Source organism: Astyanax mexicanus, chromosome 3 (assembly GCF_023375975.1).
Source record: "Astyanax mexicanus isolate ESR-SI-001 chromosome 3, AstMex3_surface, whole genome shotgun sequence".
NCBI classification, from domain to species: domain Eukaryota; kingdom Metazoa; phylum Chordata; class Actinopteri; order Characiformes; family Acestrorhamphidae; genus Astyanax; species Astyanax mexicanus.
In genome coordinates this window covers 54,864,630-54,881,697 of record NC_064410.1, presented here as the reverse complement: position 1 = coordinate 54,881,697, position 17,068 = coordinate 54,864,630, and the positions used below count along the sequence as shown (strand labels likewise).

Genomic DNA, 17,068 nt, shown 5'->3' with positions numbered 1-17,068 from the left:
GGTGATGTCACAATAAGATAAAATACATAGAAACACCCTTGCACCACCCATCAACCCCCACCAGAGCCCCACCCATTAGATCAGTTGAACAGTACACATTAGGACTCATCAACAGACTTCGTCTGAGGGATGGATCTGTACTTGCTGTCCGTGGCAAGTCAGCAGATGAGGGAGACTGTTTTGTGCTTCTGTCGCAGTTAAGCTGTTTAGTACAGGCTAACACTAACATGTGGTAAACATAAATGGGGCGTGGCCAGCAGCTTATTTGCATAAAGTGTCAAAGCCCTTAAATGGCTCATTGTGAATGGGACTGAAAATTGCAAGAATAGAGCTGATCTCTTTATATGAGAGTGATTTTGTGCAAAAAAACTTCATGTACATGTTTTGTATAGCCAATAGACCTAAAATGAAGTATAATATGTTCTCTTTAAAAACTTTCTAAATACACCCTCACAGAAAGATACTGCATTAAATGGTTACAAATATTTAACCATTATATTTAAGCATATTTAAGCATCACCACCTGATGCTTCAGACACAGATTTCTGCTAAAACTAGGGCTGTAACGATTTTCAAAATTGTATAATATTACTTAATATATTACTGTGGATTGTTGATTTAATGTATTTTTATACAGAGTATTTGTTAATATATTAATGTTATAATTTTAGTTTATTAGAACATTAAACATCATTAAATGTCTTATGCCTTACAAAAACACTGACCAAAAAAGGGACAATTTGAACATATACATGAAAAGGGCAGGGCACAGAACAGTGGCAGTTTGTGCCTGAATAAAGGCATTAACTATTATACTGAAGATCCACTGCCTTCCTGCTGTGGGCGTTTGAATGAAGGCAGTTAACCACGTAATGGAGGAGAAAGAATGGGGACCGTGATGAGTAATTTTTCAGGAACCCTGTAGCCACAACCCAGCCATAACATTCCACTTACCAAGTAATATGTTACCACATGCAAACACACCAACAGTAGACTAACATGATATTCAAGATTTAACAATACTGAAGCTGAAATGTATTTTGAACTCATGGTGCAGGGATACAGTGTTGAAGTGTTAAAGAGCAATGTAGGACCATTTTTTAATCATTAGTATGACTTATGTACGGAGCCCGGGAGGGCCGTGGAAAAAAATAATAATTTAATTGAGTGAACGATATAGCAGTTCGTACACACGTTTTCTTTAATTCCAGTGAACGGTTTCTTTAATTCGTGCTAAATGATTTCTGTAATTCGAGTAAATGATTTCTTTAATTTAAGCAAACAATTTTTATGCACACTAAGACAAGAAGCTCGGAAGGAAAAGAGTATTTTTCGCTCTTAACCTGCTACAGGGCTGCTGTGATTATGCTCCTTTCTTTCCGAGCTACTTGTCTTAGTGAGCATAAAAATCGTTTGTTCGAATTAAAGAAATCGTGTGTTCGGATTCCAGAAATTGTGAGCACAATTGAAAAAAAATGTGAGCACGAACTGCTGTACCGTTCACTTGATGTAATTTTTTTTTTTTTAATCCACGGCCCTTCTCGGGCTTTGTACTTATGTAACAATGTATAACACATTTATCATTATTTCCCGGCCATTGAGCGCACCTGAATGTAAGTCGCATCCACTAATTTCTATTAAATAGGAAAAGGAATTTGTTCATATACAGGCCACACCTAATTATAAGCGGCAGTTGTCCAGGTTGTATAACAAGATATATTTACAGAAACTTTTAATAAAATAGGCTACATACACAAATAACATTATGTACACCGAACAGTGCTGTGACGTGGCTGGTTTAAAAAATACAGTCTGCCAGGAATAGTTGTGTCAGGAGAGTGTGTGCTGCTTCGAAATGGTTGTGCTATTTCTTAATCACGCAGCAGTCCAGCCTTTCAAAACCCGGTGCCATTCATCTGGCACCCACTATCAATACCTATAACTCACGCTACCTTGCCATGAGCACACTGGCCAGTGTTCAGCCTCGCTCATGATGATGCTTCTTTATGCTTTCAATAAATAACTTCTAAAGAACACAAACTGACACAAGAAAGCTAATTAGTCCAGCTCTCCTTCATGTCCGAAGGCTGTTTATAATGAATGTGTGTTTGCTTTACAGTGCGTGCATGCGTGTGTATGTGTGGGTGTGCACAGAACCCGTTAGACAGATGTACAAACAGGCCACACTCCTTCTGTTCTCAGAGTATTAAATTAGATCCTAGTGTCAAAACTTGCAAGCTGGACTGTGTTTCTGAGCACTGTAGAAAACAGTGAGACTCTGCACACTGGACAAAAGTATTGGGACACCTGGTTATTCATGGTTTCTTCTGAAATCAAGCATATAAGAGTTTAATCTGCTTTTGTCAGAGTAACTGTATATGTATATACATACAAATCTGAAAAAAATAAGAGACCACTTCACTTTCTGAATCAGTTTCTCTAATTTTGCTATTTATAGGTATATATCTGAGTAAAATGAACATTGTTGTTTTATTCTATAAACTACGGACAACATTCCTCCCAAATTCCAAATAAAAGGCATTTATTAGCAGTAAATGAGATTTCAGACAAAAAAAAAATCATATTTATAAAGTTTTAAGAGTGCAGAAATCAATATTTGGTGGAATAACCCTGGTTTTTAATCACAGTTTTCATGCATCTTGGCATGTTCTTCTCGACCAGTCTTACACACTGCTTTTGGATAACTTTATGCCACTCCTGGTGCAAAAATTTAAGCAGTTTAGCTTGGTTTTATGGCTTGTGATCATCCATTTAAGGAGAGTTACTAGCTGCAGAAATACTCACTGCAGGTGACTCTTCTTCCAGCTCACGGTGTGGAACATAGTGGACATGATGAACAAACCAGATAGTCCGCTGCCGTACAGCCACGCTGTGATGCTCTCCCATTGGTCATCGGACAGGACGTACAGCAGTGAGCCACCCAGGATACTGGGAATGATCCAGAGCTGATGGGGGGAAAAAGCCTCGTCAGTTTTTTTCAATCCACAGAACCACAAAGCCTAATATTATTTGAAAAGAATTTCCAAGCGGTGTTCCTCATTTCAGCACAATAGTATAACTATTAGGGCTGTATCAGACGTTGGACTAATCAGTTGGACTGATTAGAAACATCCTTGTGTTAAATTTCCAGCAGGAACCACTGCTCATGTTTGCTCATTCATAAACTTACATTACATTATCTGTTTACCATGCTTTGCTTATTTGCATGAGCAGGTCATAAAAGTACACCATCGTATTAAAACACACATGAATGAGTCTGAAAGACCAGTAAGATAAGATACACTCACTGACAAAAAATTAAACACAAAGCACCAAGACGTTCATTGTTGGAATTGAATGAAACTTTATATGTGTAAATTTCATGATGATACATAGCACCAGTCTAAGTCAATGTTTTTCTTTATTTTTTTATTTAATTTATTTACTACATTGTATTGTAATATTAAAGAATTAAAATAATTAAGGGACAAATAAGTAAGTAAAAAAAAGAGTGTTTGTCTTCCACAAACTCTATTCGGGTGTGTTTAACACTTTATTTCCAGAATAGTTCCTGTATAGATTTGATGTCTTCAATAATACACTTACAATGTAAAAAATATAAAAACACCGGTACCATATGTAAGTGAGTACTGGTAAGTGAGGTCTGATAGTGGGTGCCAGAGAGATGGGGCATTCCCTTTATAAAGCTGTGAAGGTATTTAACATTTCTCGATCCTCAGTGTAAGGAATTATTATGGCGTCACATCAATGTCAAAAGTCGGGGGCGCAAAAATACCAGGTGAAAAAAAATTACCAGCGTGTTTTAACATTTTGTGTGTGTAAATAAACTATTTGCGAGCGCAAATTTGAAGCTCACAAGCAAAAAAAGGGGAATTGTGTGCACTGAACAGAATATCTCTCTCGAGCTTCATTTTTCTCCTCTGGGGTTTTTAATTGTGCGAATTACCTGCGGTTTTTGTTTTTGCTCGAGCGACGCTTTTGCGTTCAAGTTTTGAAAGGGGTGGTTTTGACAGTTTGGGGGCGGGGTCAGGGTCGCCTCCCTCAGCGAATTCTATTGGCTGATATCTCCAGAGTTTGTGACGGACCACCTACTAACAACAGCCGGAGGAGGGCAGAGAAAGAAGGACGGCAGGAGAGTTAGTTAGCTGGCTATGCTAACATCCAAACAGCCCACTTTCCGGCACTGTTAGCCTGGTAAACGGGCTGTTTGGATGTTAGCATAGCCAGCTATCTAACTCTCCTGCTGTCCTAGGCGGTCCGTCACAATCCCTGGAGATATCAGCCAATAGCGTTCGCTGAGGGAGGCGACCCTGACCCCGCCCCCAAACTGTCAAAACCACCCCCTTCAAAACTCGAGCGCAAAAGCCTTGCTCGAACAAAAACAAAAGCCGCAGGTAATTTGCACAGCGCGCGAGGAGAACTGTGAATTGGAGGGGAAAATAAAACAAAAGAGAGGAGAAAAATGAAGCTCGAGAGAGATATTCTGTTTAGCGCGCACACAGTTCCCCTTTTTTTGCTTGTGAACTTCACGTTTGCGCTTGCGAGAAGTTAATTTACACACGCAAAATGTTAAAACACGCTGGTTAATTTTTTTCACCTGATATTTTTTGTCTGAATGTCAGATCTCTAATACACTCCAACACACTACGAACCCACCATCTGAATCATTCTCTTTGATGTCAGATGAGTAAAGTAGAATCAGAAACTCTAAATCGTGGCGTATTCTGAGCTCAGAGAGGATTTGCTGTGTGGTCAGTGAGTGCAGAGCGCCGGCTACGCCAGATGTGCGGCAGTAACGTGCTGAGAGGATTAGAGAGCAGGATGTTATCCAAATGGCAGCACTGCACCATAACCACAAGAACACACCCATAAACACGACTCACCAGGCCACAGCACAGGAGCTGGAGGAGTCAGGAGCAAATAAAACACTGACTTTACACAGTTTATTACAATCTACATCGTAATCATTACACATAGCTATACGATTCTGTATTTTGAGAATGAGCAGGCGATTAAAGATTGATTTGACACTAATCACAGAGACTCTTATGGCAGAATTGGACCCCATGACCTTTTAATCCATGCCTACACTACTAGAACTACTAGAAATCCCAGCAAGCCCACCCACCTCACTCTTAATAGGGCAAAATCCATTAGGAACTTTTGGAGGTAAAGTGATTTTCGGGCTATAAAGTGCACCAGATTATAAGGCACACTATCAATGGATGTTAATCTGCACAGATTTCTCTCCTGAAAACCGTTTATTTGGGTGAGTAAAGTGCTTCCGTTTATTTACAGTAAGCTTAGATTTCCAATATTTTGTCTACAGGTGAGTTTTAGTAAAGTTTCTCCAGCAGTAAGGCTAGGTGCAGCAGCATTAGTATTAGTTGATAACCGCAGCGCTAGCTGGACGTAAATGCTGCCTGATAGCTTCTAGACTAAGGAACCCTGAGTGTTCCAGAAACCCAGGCCACTATCAGCATAGTGGTTCATCCCACATAGCTTGTCTTAACATGGTAAACACACAGACTACAGTCCAATATACTCTCCTTTGAACATCGAAAGAGCTAGTGCTGTGGTTAGCAGCTAATGCTAATGCTGCTGCACCCAGCCTTAGTGCTGGAGAAACTTCACTGAAAACACTCCCTTATAATGCTGTACTTCAGTGGAGCAGCTTTACTGCTCCTTAATACCTGCCTGGTAGAATTTATACATACGGCGCACCAGATTATAAGGTGCACCTATTTCAAATTAAGAGTGTTTTCACATCTAACTTGTTTGGTCCAAGCTAAAACAGCAGGTGTGAAAGGTGCTGCGACCCAAGGTCCAGACCAAAGAACCAAACTTTGGTCCAACCAAAAGAGGTGCTTGGGTCACCTGAATCATGGTTCTGTTTGTATAGTTCAGATTTTTAGACCAATTACTATCATCCATTAAATGACGGATAAAAAAAGGATAGGTGTTGTGCCAAAATCCGATCTCTCTTTGAGTACAAAAAATTAAGCTGGTGATTCCTGTATCTACTGTACCTGTAGATTAACCATTATTTTTGAACAGAAATACAAGAAACACCTAAAAAAAGCTCAAGAAATAGACTTCATCCTACCAACCAATCATTGTGACGTATATGGAGATACAGCCCATGTAGGTGACAACATATACATTTTTTTCCAGCCATTCTTACAAACATATACAATGTAAAAACTTTGGTCTGGATTTTTAGGTGTGGAAACACCTTTTAAAAAACCTTCAAGACAAGGTTCTTAGAAGAACCTATTTTTAAGGATTTACAAAAGCCCCAAGAATTGAAGTTTATTTCAGTGATATAAATAAAATAAAAAAGATCCCTATAGGACATAGGATGCAAATACAGTAGTCTAAAGACCCTGTAGGAAACTTACTTTAAATGCATTCTTGGAAGAACTAAGTTTCATACTGATGAATCCCACGAATCCCAAATGCATCATTGAGGAACGTTTGAGTTCTTAGAGGAACCTAGAGGTTCTTCAAGGAACTATTGATTTTTAGAGTGAATCAGTTACAGAGACGATAAGAGAGAGGTTACTCACTCCATGAGTGGCACAGTTGGCCGCATGCTCATACTCGGTTGGCTGATACCTTTGGCTGGACGGGACACGGGTGTTCATGAATCTGCAATAAAAAAAAAATCATGAGAAAAGCATTAACATTGTAAAAGAAAATCTATAGTTCTAACTATTCAATAAGCGAACTAAATAATAAACTGTACTGTGAAGATGACATGGCTCTCTAAACCATCACTGATAATCAATAAATTTTAAAGTTACATTTCATTTGTAAATCAAGGGAGCAGAGTCTGGAGGAAGAGTGGAGTCACACAGTCCAAACTGCTTGAGGTCTAGTGTGAAGTTTCTACAATCAGAGATGATTTGGAGAGACATGTCATCTGCTGGTGTTGATCCACTGTGTTTTATTATTAAGTCTAAAGTCAGTGCAGTTTTGTTTTCCCACAAAATCTTACAGCACTTCATGCTTCTTCCCTCTGCTGACAACTTTTATGGAGATGTGGATTTCATTTTCCAGCAGGACTTGGCACACTGCCCACACTGTCAAAAGAACCAATTGGCGTTATATTATATTCTAATTTTCTGAGACACTGATTTTTGGGTTTTCGTTGGCTGTAAGCCATAATCATCAACAATAAAAGAAATAAACAGATGAAATAGATCACTTTGTGTGTAATACATCTGTATAACATATGAGTTTCACATTTTAAACTGAATAAAAAAAATGAATATGCACTAGTTTATTGAGTTTGGCACTGAAGGGAAGCTAAAGTATAAGGCTAAGCCTAATCCCTGTACAGTAGCTGGCCCTAAATGTCAAAAGGTTTTATGAGAATGGGTGTCCAAAAACACCCATTTGCAAAAAAAGTAGTATTAGTGTTATTTGTTTATTCATTTGGAAACTGGAGTACCTGGAGAAAACCCACACAGACACAGCAAGAACACTGTCCCCACCTAATATCTAATAATATTCTCTTAGTGGTTGCTAGGGTGTTGCTTGGCGTTATTATGGTACCCCAGACAGTTGCTTTGGTGCATTAGTTGGTTGCCAAGTGGTTGCTGTGTTATCCAAGGTGGTTGGTTATGGGATACCTAGCCTGCCATAGGTCTTAGGTCTCAGTACACATTAAATGAATAAAATGATGCTACATAATGCAGTTATCTGCCCCCACACATTCCAACATCACAGAATGATAATCTCATTTATAAACCAGTCATACCACTTCAGTGCCAAACTAAACAGGAACGCTGTGTCTGTCGACAACCTGTGGAACAGTGTGAATGTTTGCAGTGGCAACATCACACAGCACACGGAAAATAATCAGACTGACAAAAAGCAGCACAAGTATCAGAGCAGCAGCAGGAGCTATTCAGTATCAATACAATGTGCCTTCTGTGTTTCATACAAACACTATGTAACAGCACATGTTTCAAGATTCACTCTGAATGAACACATTATTACAAATATAGAGGAATGTTCACCTTCAATTTATATACAGTTTTTTCTGACTTGGGGTGCTTAACCCTCCTATTATGTTCATTTGTCAGGAACAGCAATTGTTTTCCGGGGTTAATTTGACCCGGGTCATGTTTAATTAATCAAAAGATGTCTGAAACCCAAAAAAATCCTTACAAGCAGTGTAAACATTTTATTACTAACTCCATTAATAATTATTCTATCAATATTTAGTGCAATGGTGTTCCTTTGTAATGTTTCACTACTTTATTACTCTTAAAAGACCAACATATAAACCAATAGTTTTACATAATATTGAAACATAACATTGCAATTTTGTTTTAGTTTTAGTTTTTGCAGGGGGTGGTTGCAAATATGTGAAATTAACTACTTTCATATTACATGCTGATTACACTAATTACGGCAAGCAGAAGAAGTTTCATACTGTTTCATACTATTTTTCCTAGATCTTCAAACTTTAAAACGGGTCAAATTGACCTGAAACATAACAGGAGGGTAAATCTGAATGATTATTTTAAGAGGTTAAATATTTTTTTTTTAGAATTTAGATTCTTTATTTAACTATTATTTACCATTTTAGGATAACCCCTCTACTTACTTTGACATGAATGTCATCACAATCTTCACACTGTTTTCTTTCTAAGGGACTGAAGACACTTGCTTGCATGTTTAGTAGTTAATAATATTAATTCCTCTTATTTATTCGTTTTTCATGCTCCTCTTTCAGGCTGTTTTATTTGGGTGAAGGATACATGTGCGGGAAAAATGACAGGATTATTATTATTTTTTTAAATAATTTATTTCTGATTTTTCCTATTTTTTCATCCAATTTGGCTATTCAATTGTCCCAACCCTTTGTGCGTCCCCATCACCAGTGGTGCCTGCGACCCTAGGAAGGTGTGGACAAGCACACGCCTCCTCCGACACATGTGAAGTCTATGCAACCCGGAGGGAGCAAGGCCAATTTTGCTCCCTCTGGGTGCCGGCTGCCTATTGCAAGCTGCATAAATGGGATTCGAACCTGCGACCTCCCGTTCATAGTGGAAGCGCTTTAGACTGCTGGACCACTCTGCACCTTTCACTAATTTTCTGTCTGTTTTCTTTTATTGGCTAAGGCAGGCAATTGAGTTAAAAGAACAGCTTCACATGCAGCATGAACATGCAACTCGAAATGACCCAAAGTATTTAAAAAAAGAGCAAATACTAACTGTTTAAAGGGAAATTACACCTTTAAAGTTATTTTTTGAGACCCCAATAACTTATGAGACGCCAAAAAGCACAGTATTCTGATAATGATCCAGCAGTGCAGGTTTTTTAACAACAAAACTTCAGATCTCTGAAAGGCCTGGAATGGCTGGATTTTTCTGCACACCGGGGATTATGCAGCACTGCAGCTGGGGGGAGTCACTGTTCTCAGGTGGTGTGAGAATATCTGATTATAGACCTGTAAAGGCAGCCCCCCCGGTGTGCTCTAATGAGTCAAGCTAACCCCCCCTGAATCATTGATTTAATGTCTCATTACAATTACATGAGTGACTGCAGATTAATGCACACTGCAGTGCGCTGTTTCATCTTAAAGGGTACGGCCACCAGTTATCACCAGCTACAGCTCTGTAAAAAATAAGAGACCCCTTCAGTTTCTGAATCAGTTTCTCTGATTATTCTCTGAATAACGTTGTTTTTTAATTACAGTTTTCATGCATATTGGCATTTTCTCCTCCACCAGTCTTACACACTGCTTTGGATAACTTTATGCCACTCATGGAACAACAATTCAAGCAGTATAGCTTGGTTTAATGGATTGTGATCATCCATATTCCTCTTTTTTATATTCCAGAGGTTTTCAATTTAGTAAAATCAAAGAAACTCATCATTTTTAAGTGGTCTCATTTTTTTCCAGAGCTGTATTATGGTTATTCTATGGTTATGCCAGTTATAATATTTAATATATAATATACATTCTTATCAGAGTTATTTTTGCCTAGCAACACCACAGCAACCACATAGCAACAACATGGCTAACAGCTAACTCCACCACAGAAACTACAAGGAATACCACAGCAACCACAAAGGGAAAGCTTAACAACTGCCTGGAGGCATGAAATAAGATTTATTTTATGAGAATAAAAGAGGCATAAAGAAATAAATGATTACAAGTCTCTGCATGAGGCCATTAGAAAACATTACTCTAATCCACATCATGTTACAGGAATATTTTTCTTCCTTTTTGCTTCACGGTTGCCTAGCAGCCGCGTCAACCGGTAACAGCGGTCCTAATCCTGCCTGGAATCCGTGCTCTTTCATGCCAATCAAATCGAGTCACTGATGTACTGAGCTGTGATGTCATGGTCTCCATGCCAACCAGGGGCTTGGAGATTTTCTTTGTTTCTGCCAAAACGCCTCATTTATCAGCATGATTTAATTACTACGCTCCGAACGGGATTGTGAAACGAGGTGAGCGGGTCCAGATGAGATTTACACAAAATAAGAACTCTTTTAGACTCTTTTCTTTCAGAATGAAAGTAGTTTTTGATGGAGAGACGTCTGGAGCTGTTCGCCGTGGCCAGATTGTTTAGTCTCTGATGCAACAAATCTGTTTCTTTTTCCCACAAAAGCAGGATTACATAAAGAGCCAGTGTATATCTGGGGCTGTTATGAAACAGGCTTTCATAACGTCTGTCAGTCACTTCTGTACCTGTGTTTAAAAGATGGCTCGGGAACGGGCATCGCTGCCCAGGAACATCTGCTCCTAAAGGGAGCGTAATGGAAAAAAAGATGCAGACAACAAAGGCAGAGATGATCCAGGTGTGTGGGGTGAAGTGAATGTGAATAATTGAATCATGCTTACTGATTGGACCTGAGAGCAGAATTTCACACACAGAAAGGTAAAGAGTGTAATTACATGCCAGATTTCCATGAATATATACTGTTTTACACCAGGTGCTTCTCTATATTGCATGATCATAGTGTTTTCAATGTCAGAACATTAATTAGTTCATATAAATACTAGTAGGTCTTATACAAGATAAAAGATTTCTTTGGATGAAACACTGTCCCAAATATTATTGTAGTAAACAATATCATTGTCATTTTAAAACCATATTTTGCTGCTAATATAACAATAATGAAATTGTATAAACAATACAAGGTCAGTCCATGCGAGTACAGGTACACAGTGCAACAAAATTACATTCCTCTGGAACCATGGGGCAACATAGAACAAACAATACAAAAAAAGACAATAAAGTGAAAATGTGCACCAAACTGTGCGACATAGAACTAGAACAATACAATAAACACAGCAAACAGGACAGTACAGTACCAACACAATACAACCAAGAGTCTAATCTTTAAATTAATAAGAATATAAGCATATGGAATTAGGAAATACATCTTTTTTTAAATATCCTAAAATAATTAAACACAAATACACTTAAAACACTGTTTTACATAACCAGCAAACCAACACACCATATGAGGAATTACTTAATATATACAGGGCAATGTATGAGCAAATGTTCATTTGTAGCAATTTTAGTTCATGCACCATAATGTAACAACTATACCTTAAAACAACAGATAATCCTAATAATCAGAAGCATGACATGACCATGTGTATACCAGGGTCTTAGAAAGCCCAAACATTTGCACAGGCCATATGGATGATGGTACAGCTGCACAATATATCGTTTGAGCATCGTCATCACAATGTGCACAAGTAAATTAGTTACACTGTAGTATATGCAATATACAGTAGGGCCCTTTGAATTTTGCAACACAAACAGAATCACGAAATTGAGGCCTAAAATGTATTTGAGCTATAAAGACAAAAATATTGTCAAAAAATAAAAACCCGGACTGGAATAAAGAAATCATGGAAAATAAATACATTTGATTTTATAAATCCCTGGAAATGTCACATAAAGCAAATTAATCCATACATATCATGCCACAACCTGGTTAATCTAAAAGGTAATTTTGAACAATTTAAGACAGATTATATTTGATTTTTCCAACCTTTGCCACACAGAGTGCATTATTAATATTATGATTATTATTTTTATTTTTTTTTTTACCAGATGTCAATGATTTAACATATCACAATATATGTTGCTGAATAAAAAAAATGTCTTTTTTTCTTTTTTTTTACCAAAATCGTGCAGCCCTAGATGGTGGACAGTTACAGGAATTGGGAACATTAGAGCTAAAATCAGTTTTACTCTTATTTGGCAATGGGTTTTCACTTTCAGTTGTGTTACTGAAGTTCAGTGATCGGATGTATCTGTTATTAATGTTTCTTGGGTGCATTTACTCTTGCATTTTTATGCGGCTTAGCCTTTTCCAGATATACTGGAAACCCAAATACTCAAGAAGCATGATGTAAACAGGAAGCCCACATTTTGCACAGGCAACATGGATGATGTTTTTATGTGATAACAGACAGATAAACTGTGCCTTGGTATTTGTCTTAGGTTTGATTAAATTAAGTGTTGGAACCATTTTAAAATTAAAATAAAAACACTGTCAGTGTCATTTGGCCAAGAGTGCCCAAACTGTAGAAGTATGTGTAGTGCACTGATATCCGCTGGGCTTGTTTGTAAGAACGCAGCAGTGTGATGAACACAGTATGAGCAGTGTCAGGTTCAGCTGGGCCTGTGTCAATATGATCCACACAGTGAGCGCTGAACTGGATCAGTAGTGGCTAGTGATGCAGAACAATCTGGCTGTTTGTGTCTCCATAGATGATTAATAGAGCTGGCCTGGAGTCAGAGCCAAACGGCTCCTTCAGCAAAAGCCCAGCTGAGTTACCTAATCACACATAATCAGTGCCACTGAAATCACGGCGCACAGTTACGGGAATTAGGAACATATCAGACCTACATTCAGTTTCACTCTTACTTGGCAAAGAGGTTTTCACTTTCAGTTGTGTAACTGTGGGGCAGTTATTCAGCACAGTGCAAAATATTTAGAGCACCTGTGGAAACTCAAATTAAAAAGCTATGTTAACTATGTTAATAGAACGAATACACCTAACATTTATACACAAAACAGTAGTTTTAAATAGGCGTGTGGCTTTTTATATAATATAATATGCAATAATATCACCAACATTTTTAAATAACATATTTATTATACCCGAAACATCGTGCCATATCACCCACCCCTAATCATCACATCAGGGTACTACTTTTTATGCCGTTTCTATCAAAATAAAAAGTCACACTGTTCTCATTTCCCATTATATATCTATTAGAGACAGAAAATATCTGTCCAGTATCATTTATTTTACTTTAATCCTGGATATATGGAGATATATGGAGTGCATTATAATTAGGATCATAACATTCTGGAGCATTGACTTCTGTAACAAATCTTATAAAATTCTTGTATTTTTTTATATCTCAGTTAGAGGTGTGTCATATCATATCGTATGCAATTATAAAATCTATTTTTCATTTGTGTATTCTTAAAATATTTTTTGATTCAGTTTTGAATCAAAAAATCCTGACCTCACTAATGGTTAGGTTGCTGAATGCAATTAGATCCTCACAGCAAGCGTCTAAATTATAGCAGAAAGCTTTCCCTGGACAGTAGAGACAGTTACTCCAGCAAAAGCTGGATAAACTCTTTTTTAATGGGGTCATATACCATAAATATTGAGTGGCAACCCCCGTCCTTCTGCCAGGACATTAATTAAATGGGTTGTGACTGGGTCTTCCAGCACGACAATGACCCAAAACAGCCAAGGCAATGAAGGAGCGGTTTAAAAATAAGCACCTTGAGGCTGTGAAGAGGCCTAGCCAGTCTCCAGACCTTAATCCCATAGAAAACTTATGGAGGGAGCTGAAGCTCAGAGTTACCAAGCGACAGCATCAAAATCTTAATGATTTAGAAATGATCTGCAAAGAGGAGTGAACCAAAATTCCTCCTGACATGTGATCACACCTCATCATCAACTAAAAAAAATATGTGACTGCTGTGCATGTATTAAGTCTTGTTTGCCAGAGGGATCAAATACTTATTTTTTCTCTGCAAAATGCTAATTAATTTGTATAATTTATACAATGTGATATTCTGAGTTTTATTTTTGATATCTCTCACTGTTAAAATTAACCTATACTTAAAATGATATACTGTTCATGTCTTTGCCAGTGGGAAACTTACAAAATCAGCAAGGGATCAAATATTTTTTTGATTTTTTTGTACAATATCGGCCAGCACTAGTTTAAATGGGATGTGCTTAGGTGCATATAAACTATATCTCGTATCATGTTCCTCCACAGTATGGTAGCAGGAGTTAAGTAAAGCTGGAAGACCCCCTGATCCTGGGCCTCCTGGAGAAACATTCCCACCCTCACATCCTGTTCTGTTACTGAACCCGGCTCCAGACCCGCAGGCCCAGCCACATTACTTAATTAGTTTAATCAGACTTGATGAGGACCAGGCCATCCTGACCAGCGTGAGCAGGACTGTGTGTTCTAAGCTGGGCACAATGGCAGCGTCTGCACTCGCCAGCTTACTAATGAGCTACAATACCACACACGATGAGACGGTGCTTACAAATGAGGTGAGGAGTCTAGTGTAGGTCTGTCACGATAATTAAAGGTAGGGATGCACTAAACATTCAGCAGCCAAAACTAGTCAGCAATTAATGATACAAATTTATACAAAATAATAACTATTTTTTTCTCTTTTTGATTAAATTTGATTGATTTAGAATAATTAATCACAGAGCATGTGAATTTTTTTATTGCCTGACAGCACTGCTAAAACATTTAAAATATGAAATTAAACATATTAAACAAATTAAACAGATTAAACAAAAAAATGTATAAAATGGAATTCAAAGGGCTCTACCTTTTCATGACATATATACTGAAATCAGATTAAATCTGCCCAGTATTACTAATTGAACCTCACTTTTTGATGGACAGGCATCAATATACATATCATAATTTTTTATAAAGTTTTTAAGTTTGGTGAGATCTGATGAAATTTAGTTCGGGAAGAAGGTACCGCAGCATCCGGTCCAGCACGACCAGATTCTGCAACAGCTTCTACCCCCAAGCCATCAGCCTCCTTAACTGCAGAGACTGAACTGATGGTTTTTCTGTACATGCACACACACTCTTACCCCACTTACCCCAGAAAATGGAAAGCACTAAAAACCCTACTACCTCACTGGACTCTATTGCACACTGTGTAATAGAGTAATTACTACCTCACCTGGTCTTTTTTGCACACTGCAAAATTTGCACACTGTCTTGTTATTTATTATTCTTTGTCTGTATTGTGTTGTATTGTCTGTCTGCACTTTTGTACTGTTGCACTATTGTTCTGTCTACACTGTGTTTATGTGCACCATGGTCCTTGGAGGAACGTTGTTTCGTTTCACTGTGTACTCTGTATATAGCTGAAATGACAATAAAAACCACTTTGACTTTGACTTTGACTTTGAGGTTAGAAGTAGTTAGTTCTTTTTTTTCATTTCTCATTTCTATCTGGTCTTGTTGTTGCTATTCTTGCTACTTCTGTTGTGCTGTAAAGAAAAATACTTTCCCCCTGGGATTAATAAAGTAATCTATCTATCTAAATCATTTTAGTGTGACTGGGGTCAGTTTCCCAGACCAGATTAGACTCAAACAGATTTTCACTGGTGATTTATCAGTGGAACGGCCATGCCAGCTTAATCCATGGCTGGGAAAGCAGCTGTAGGTTTTATAAGGCACTGAAAACATGTACAGGCAAATGTACACACACATATAAACACACACATACAAGGTCAAAGGTCTATGCAGAGTAACAGGAAAGGAAAAGGCCATAAAGGACTCTGTTTATCCACTAGTTTCTAGTGAGATTTATACAGGTAGTGTAAAATCAGCTTATCTAAAAAAACAGAAGCTACTGAACTAAACAGGCAGGGTGCAATAACATGACAATAACCTGGCCTTTTGAGGCATTTATCCAAACATACTGATTCATAGAAACTCCAGAAACTCCAAGCCAATCTGTTTCACAGATAAAACAAAATGTTCAATTTCAGACTGAAAGAGACAGCTATTGAGTTATATTTGTGGAATTCCCCAATAATCTGGAATGCATACATTTGAAAAAAAAAAAAAAAATGCAGTGGAGCTACAAAAAAAAAATCCTTAATTAATAGGTCTGTATGCTTCTGGTTGGCTTTAAAGCTCTAAAACAGAACTGAACCAAAAAAAGAAATACAGTTTTCAAACTTGTCTTGGCCAACTGATTACACTGACATGCCAAAAGTCATGGCATAGCAGTATATAAACTTAACATGAAGTGTTACCTTAGATGGGCAGCTATATAGGGAATCCCTATACCTAATGCCTATGCATTAGGGATGTGCTATATCGTATCATACATAATAATATCACCAACATTTTCGAATATCATGAACATGCATATTATACCCTGAAACATCGTGCCATATCACCCACCCCTAAATGATTAAATCAGGGTACTACTTTAATAATTTTTTTACTGTTTTTAGCAAAAGAAAAATTCACACGGTTCTCATTTCCCATGATATATCTACTAGAGACAGATTATATCTGTCTAGTATCATTTATTTTACTTTAATTCTGGAGATATGGAGATATTTGAAGGGCATTATTATTAGTATCATGACATTCTGGAGTATCATTGACTTCTGTTACAAATCTGATCAAATTCTTGTATTTTATAATATCTCAGTTTGGGGGTGCCATATCATATCGTATACAATAATAAAATGTATTTTTTATTTTGTTGCAGTAATGTATTTTTTAAATATTTTTTTTTAATTCAGTGTTTTGTCATATCGCCAAGAGTATCGTTATCACAAAAATACCATAAAATATTGTGATATTACTTTAGGGCCATATCGCCCACCCCTAATATATAAATGTATAGAGTAAAGTCTGATTTCTGGGGGATGTGTTAATTAATGATCTCACTAAAGGTCTTGTGCCTGAATGCAATCAAATCTTTACAGCAATTCTCCAAAAACTAATAGAAA

The 17,068-nt window shown here is 37.5% G+C and overlaps 1 protein-coding gene across 1 annotated transcript in view; it reads right to left on the bottom strand.

The window, feature by feature from the left end:
* mmd2a (monocyte to macrophage differentiation-associated 2a) overlaps positions 1-17,068 on the bottom strand; it is a 33,956-nt gene that overhangs the window by 13,402 nt on the left and 3,486 nt on the right. Inside the window, exons 2-3 of the mRNA XM_007247814.4 lie at positions 6,591-6,672; positions 2,806-2,966 (exon numbers count right to left, since the gene is read on the bottom strand). Of these exons, the coding sequence (XP_007247876.2) occupies positions 2,806-2,966; positions 6,591-6,672 (243 nt within the window). The remainder of the gene's footprint in view (positions 1-2,805; positions 2,967-6,590; positions 6,673-17,068) is intronic.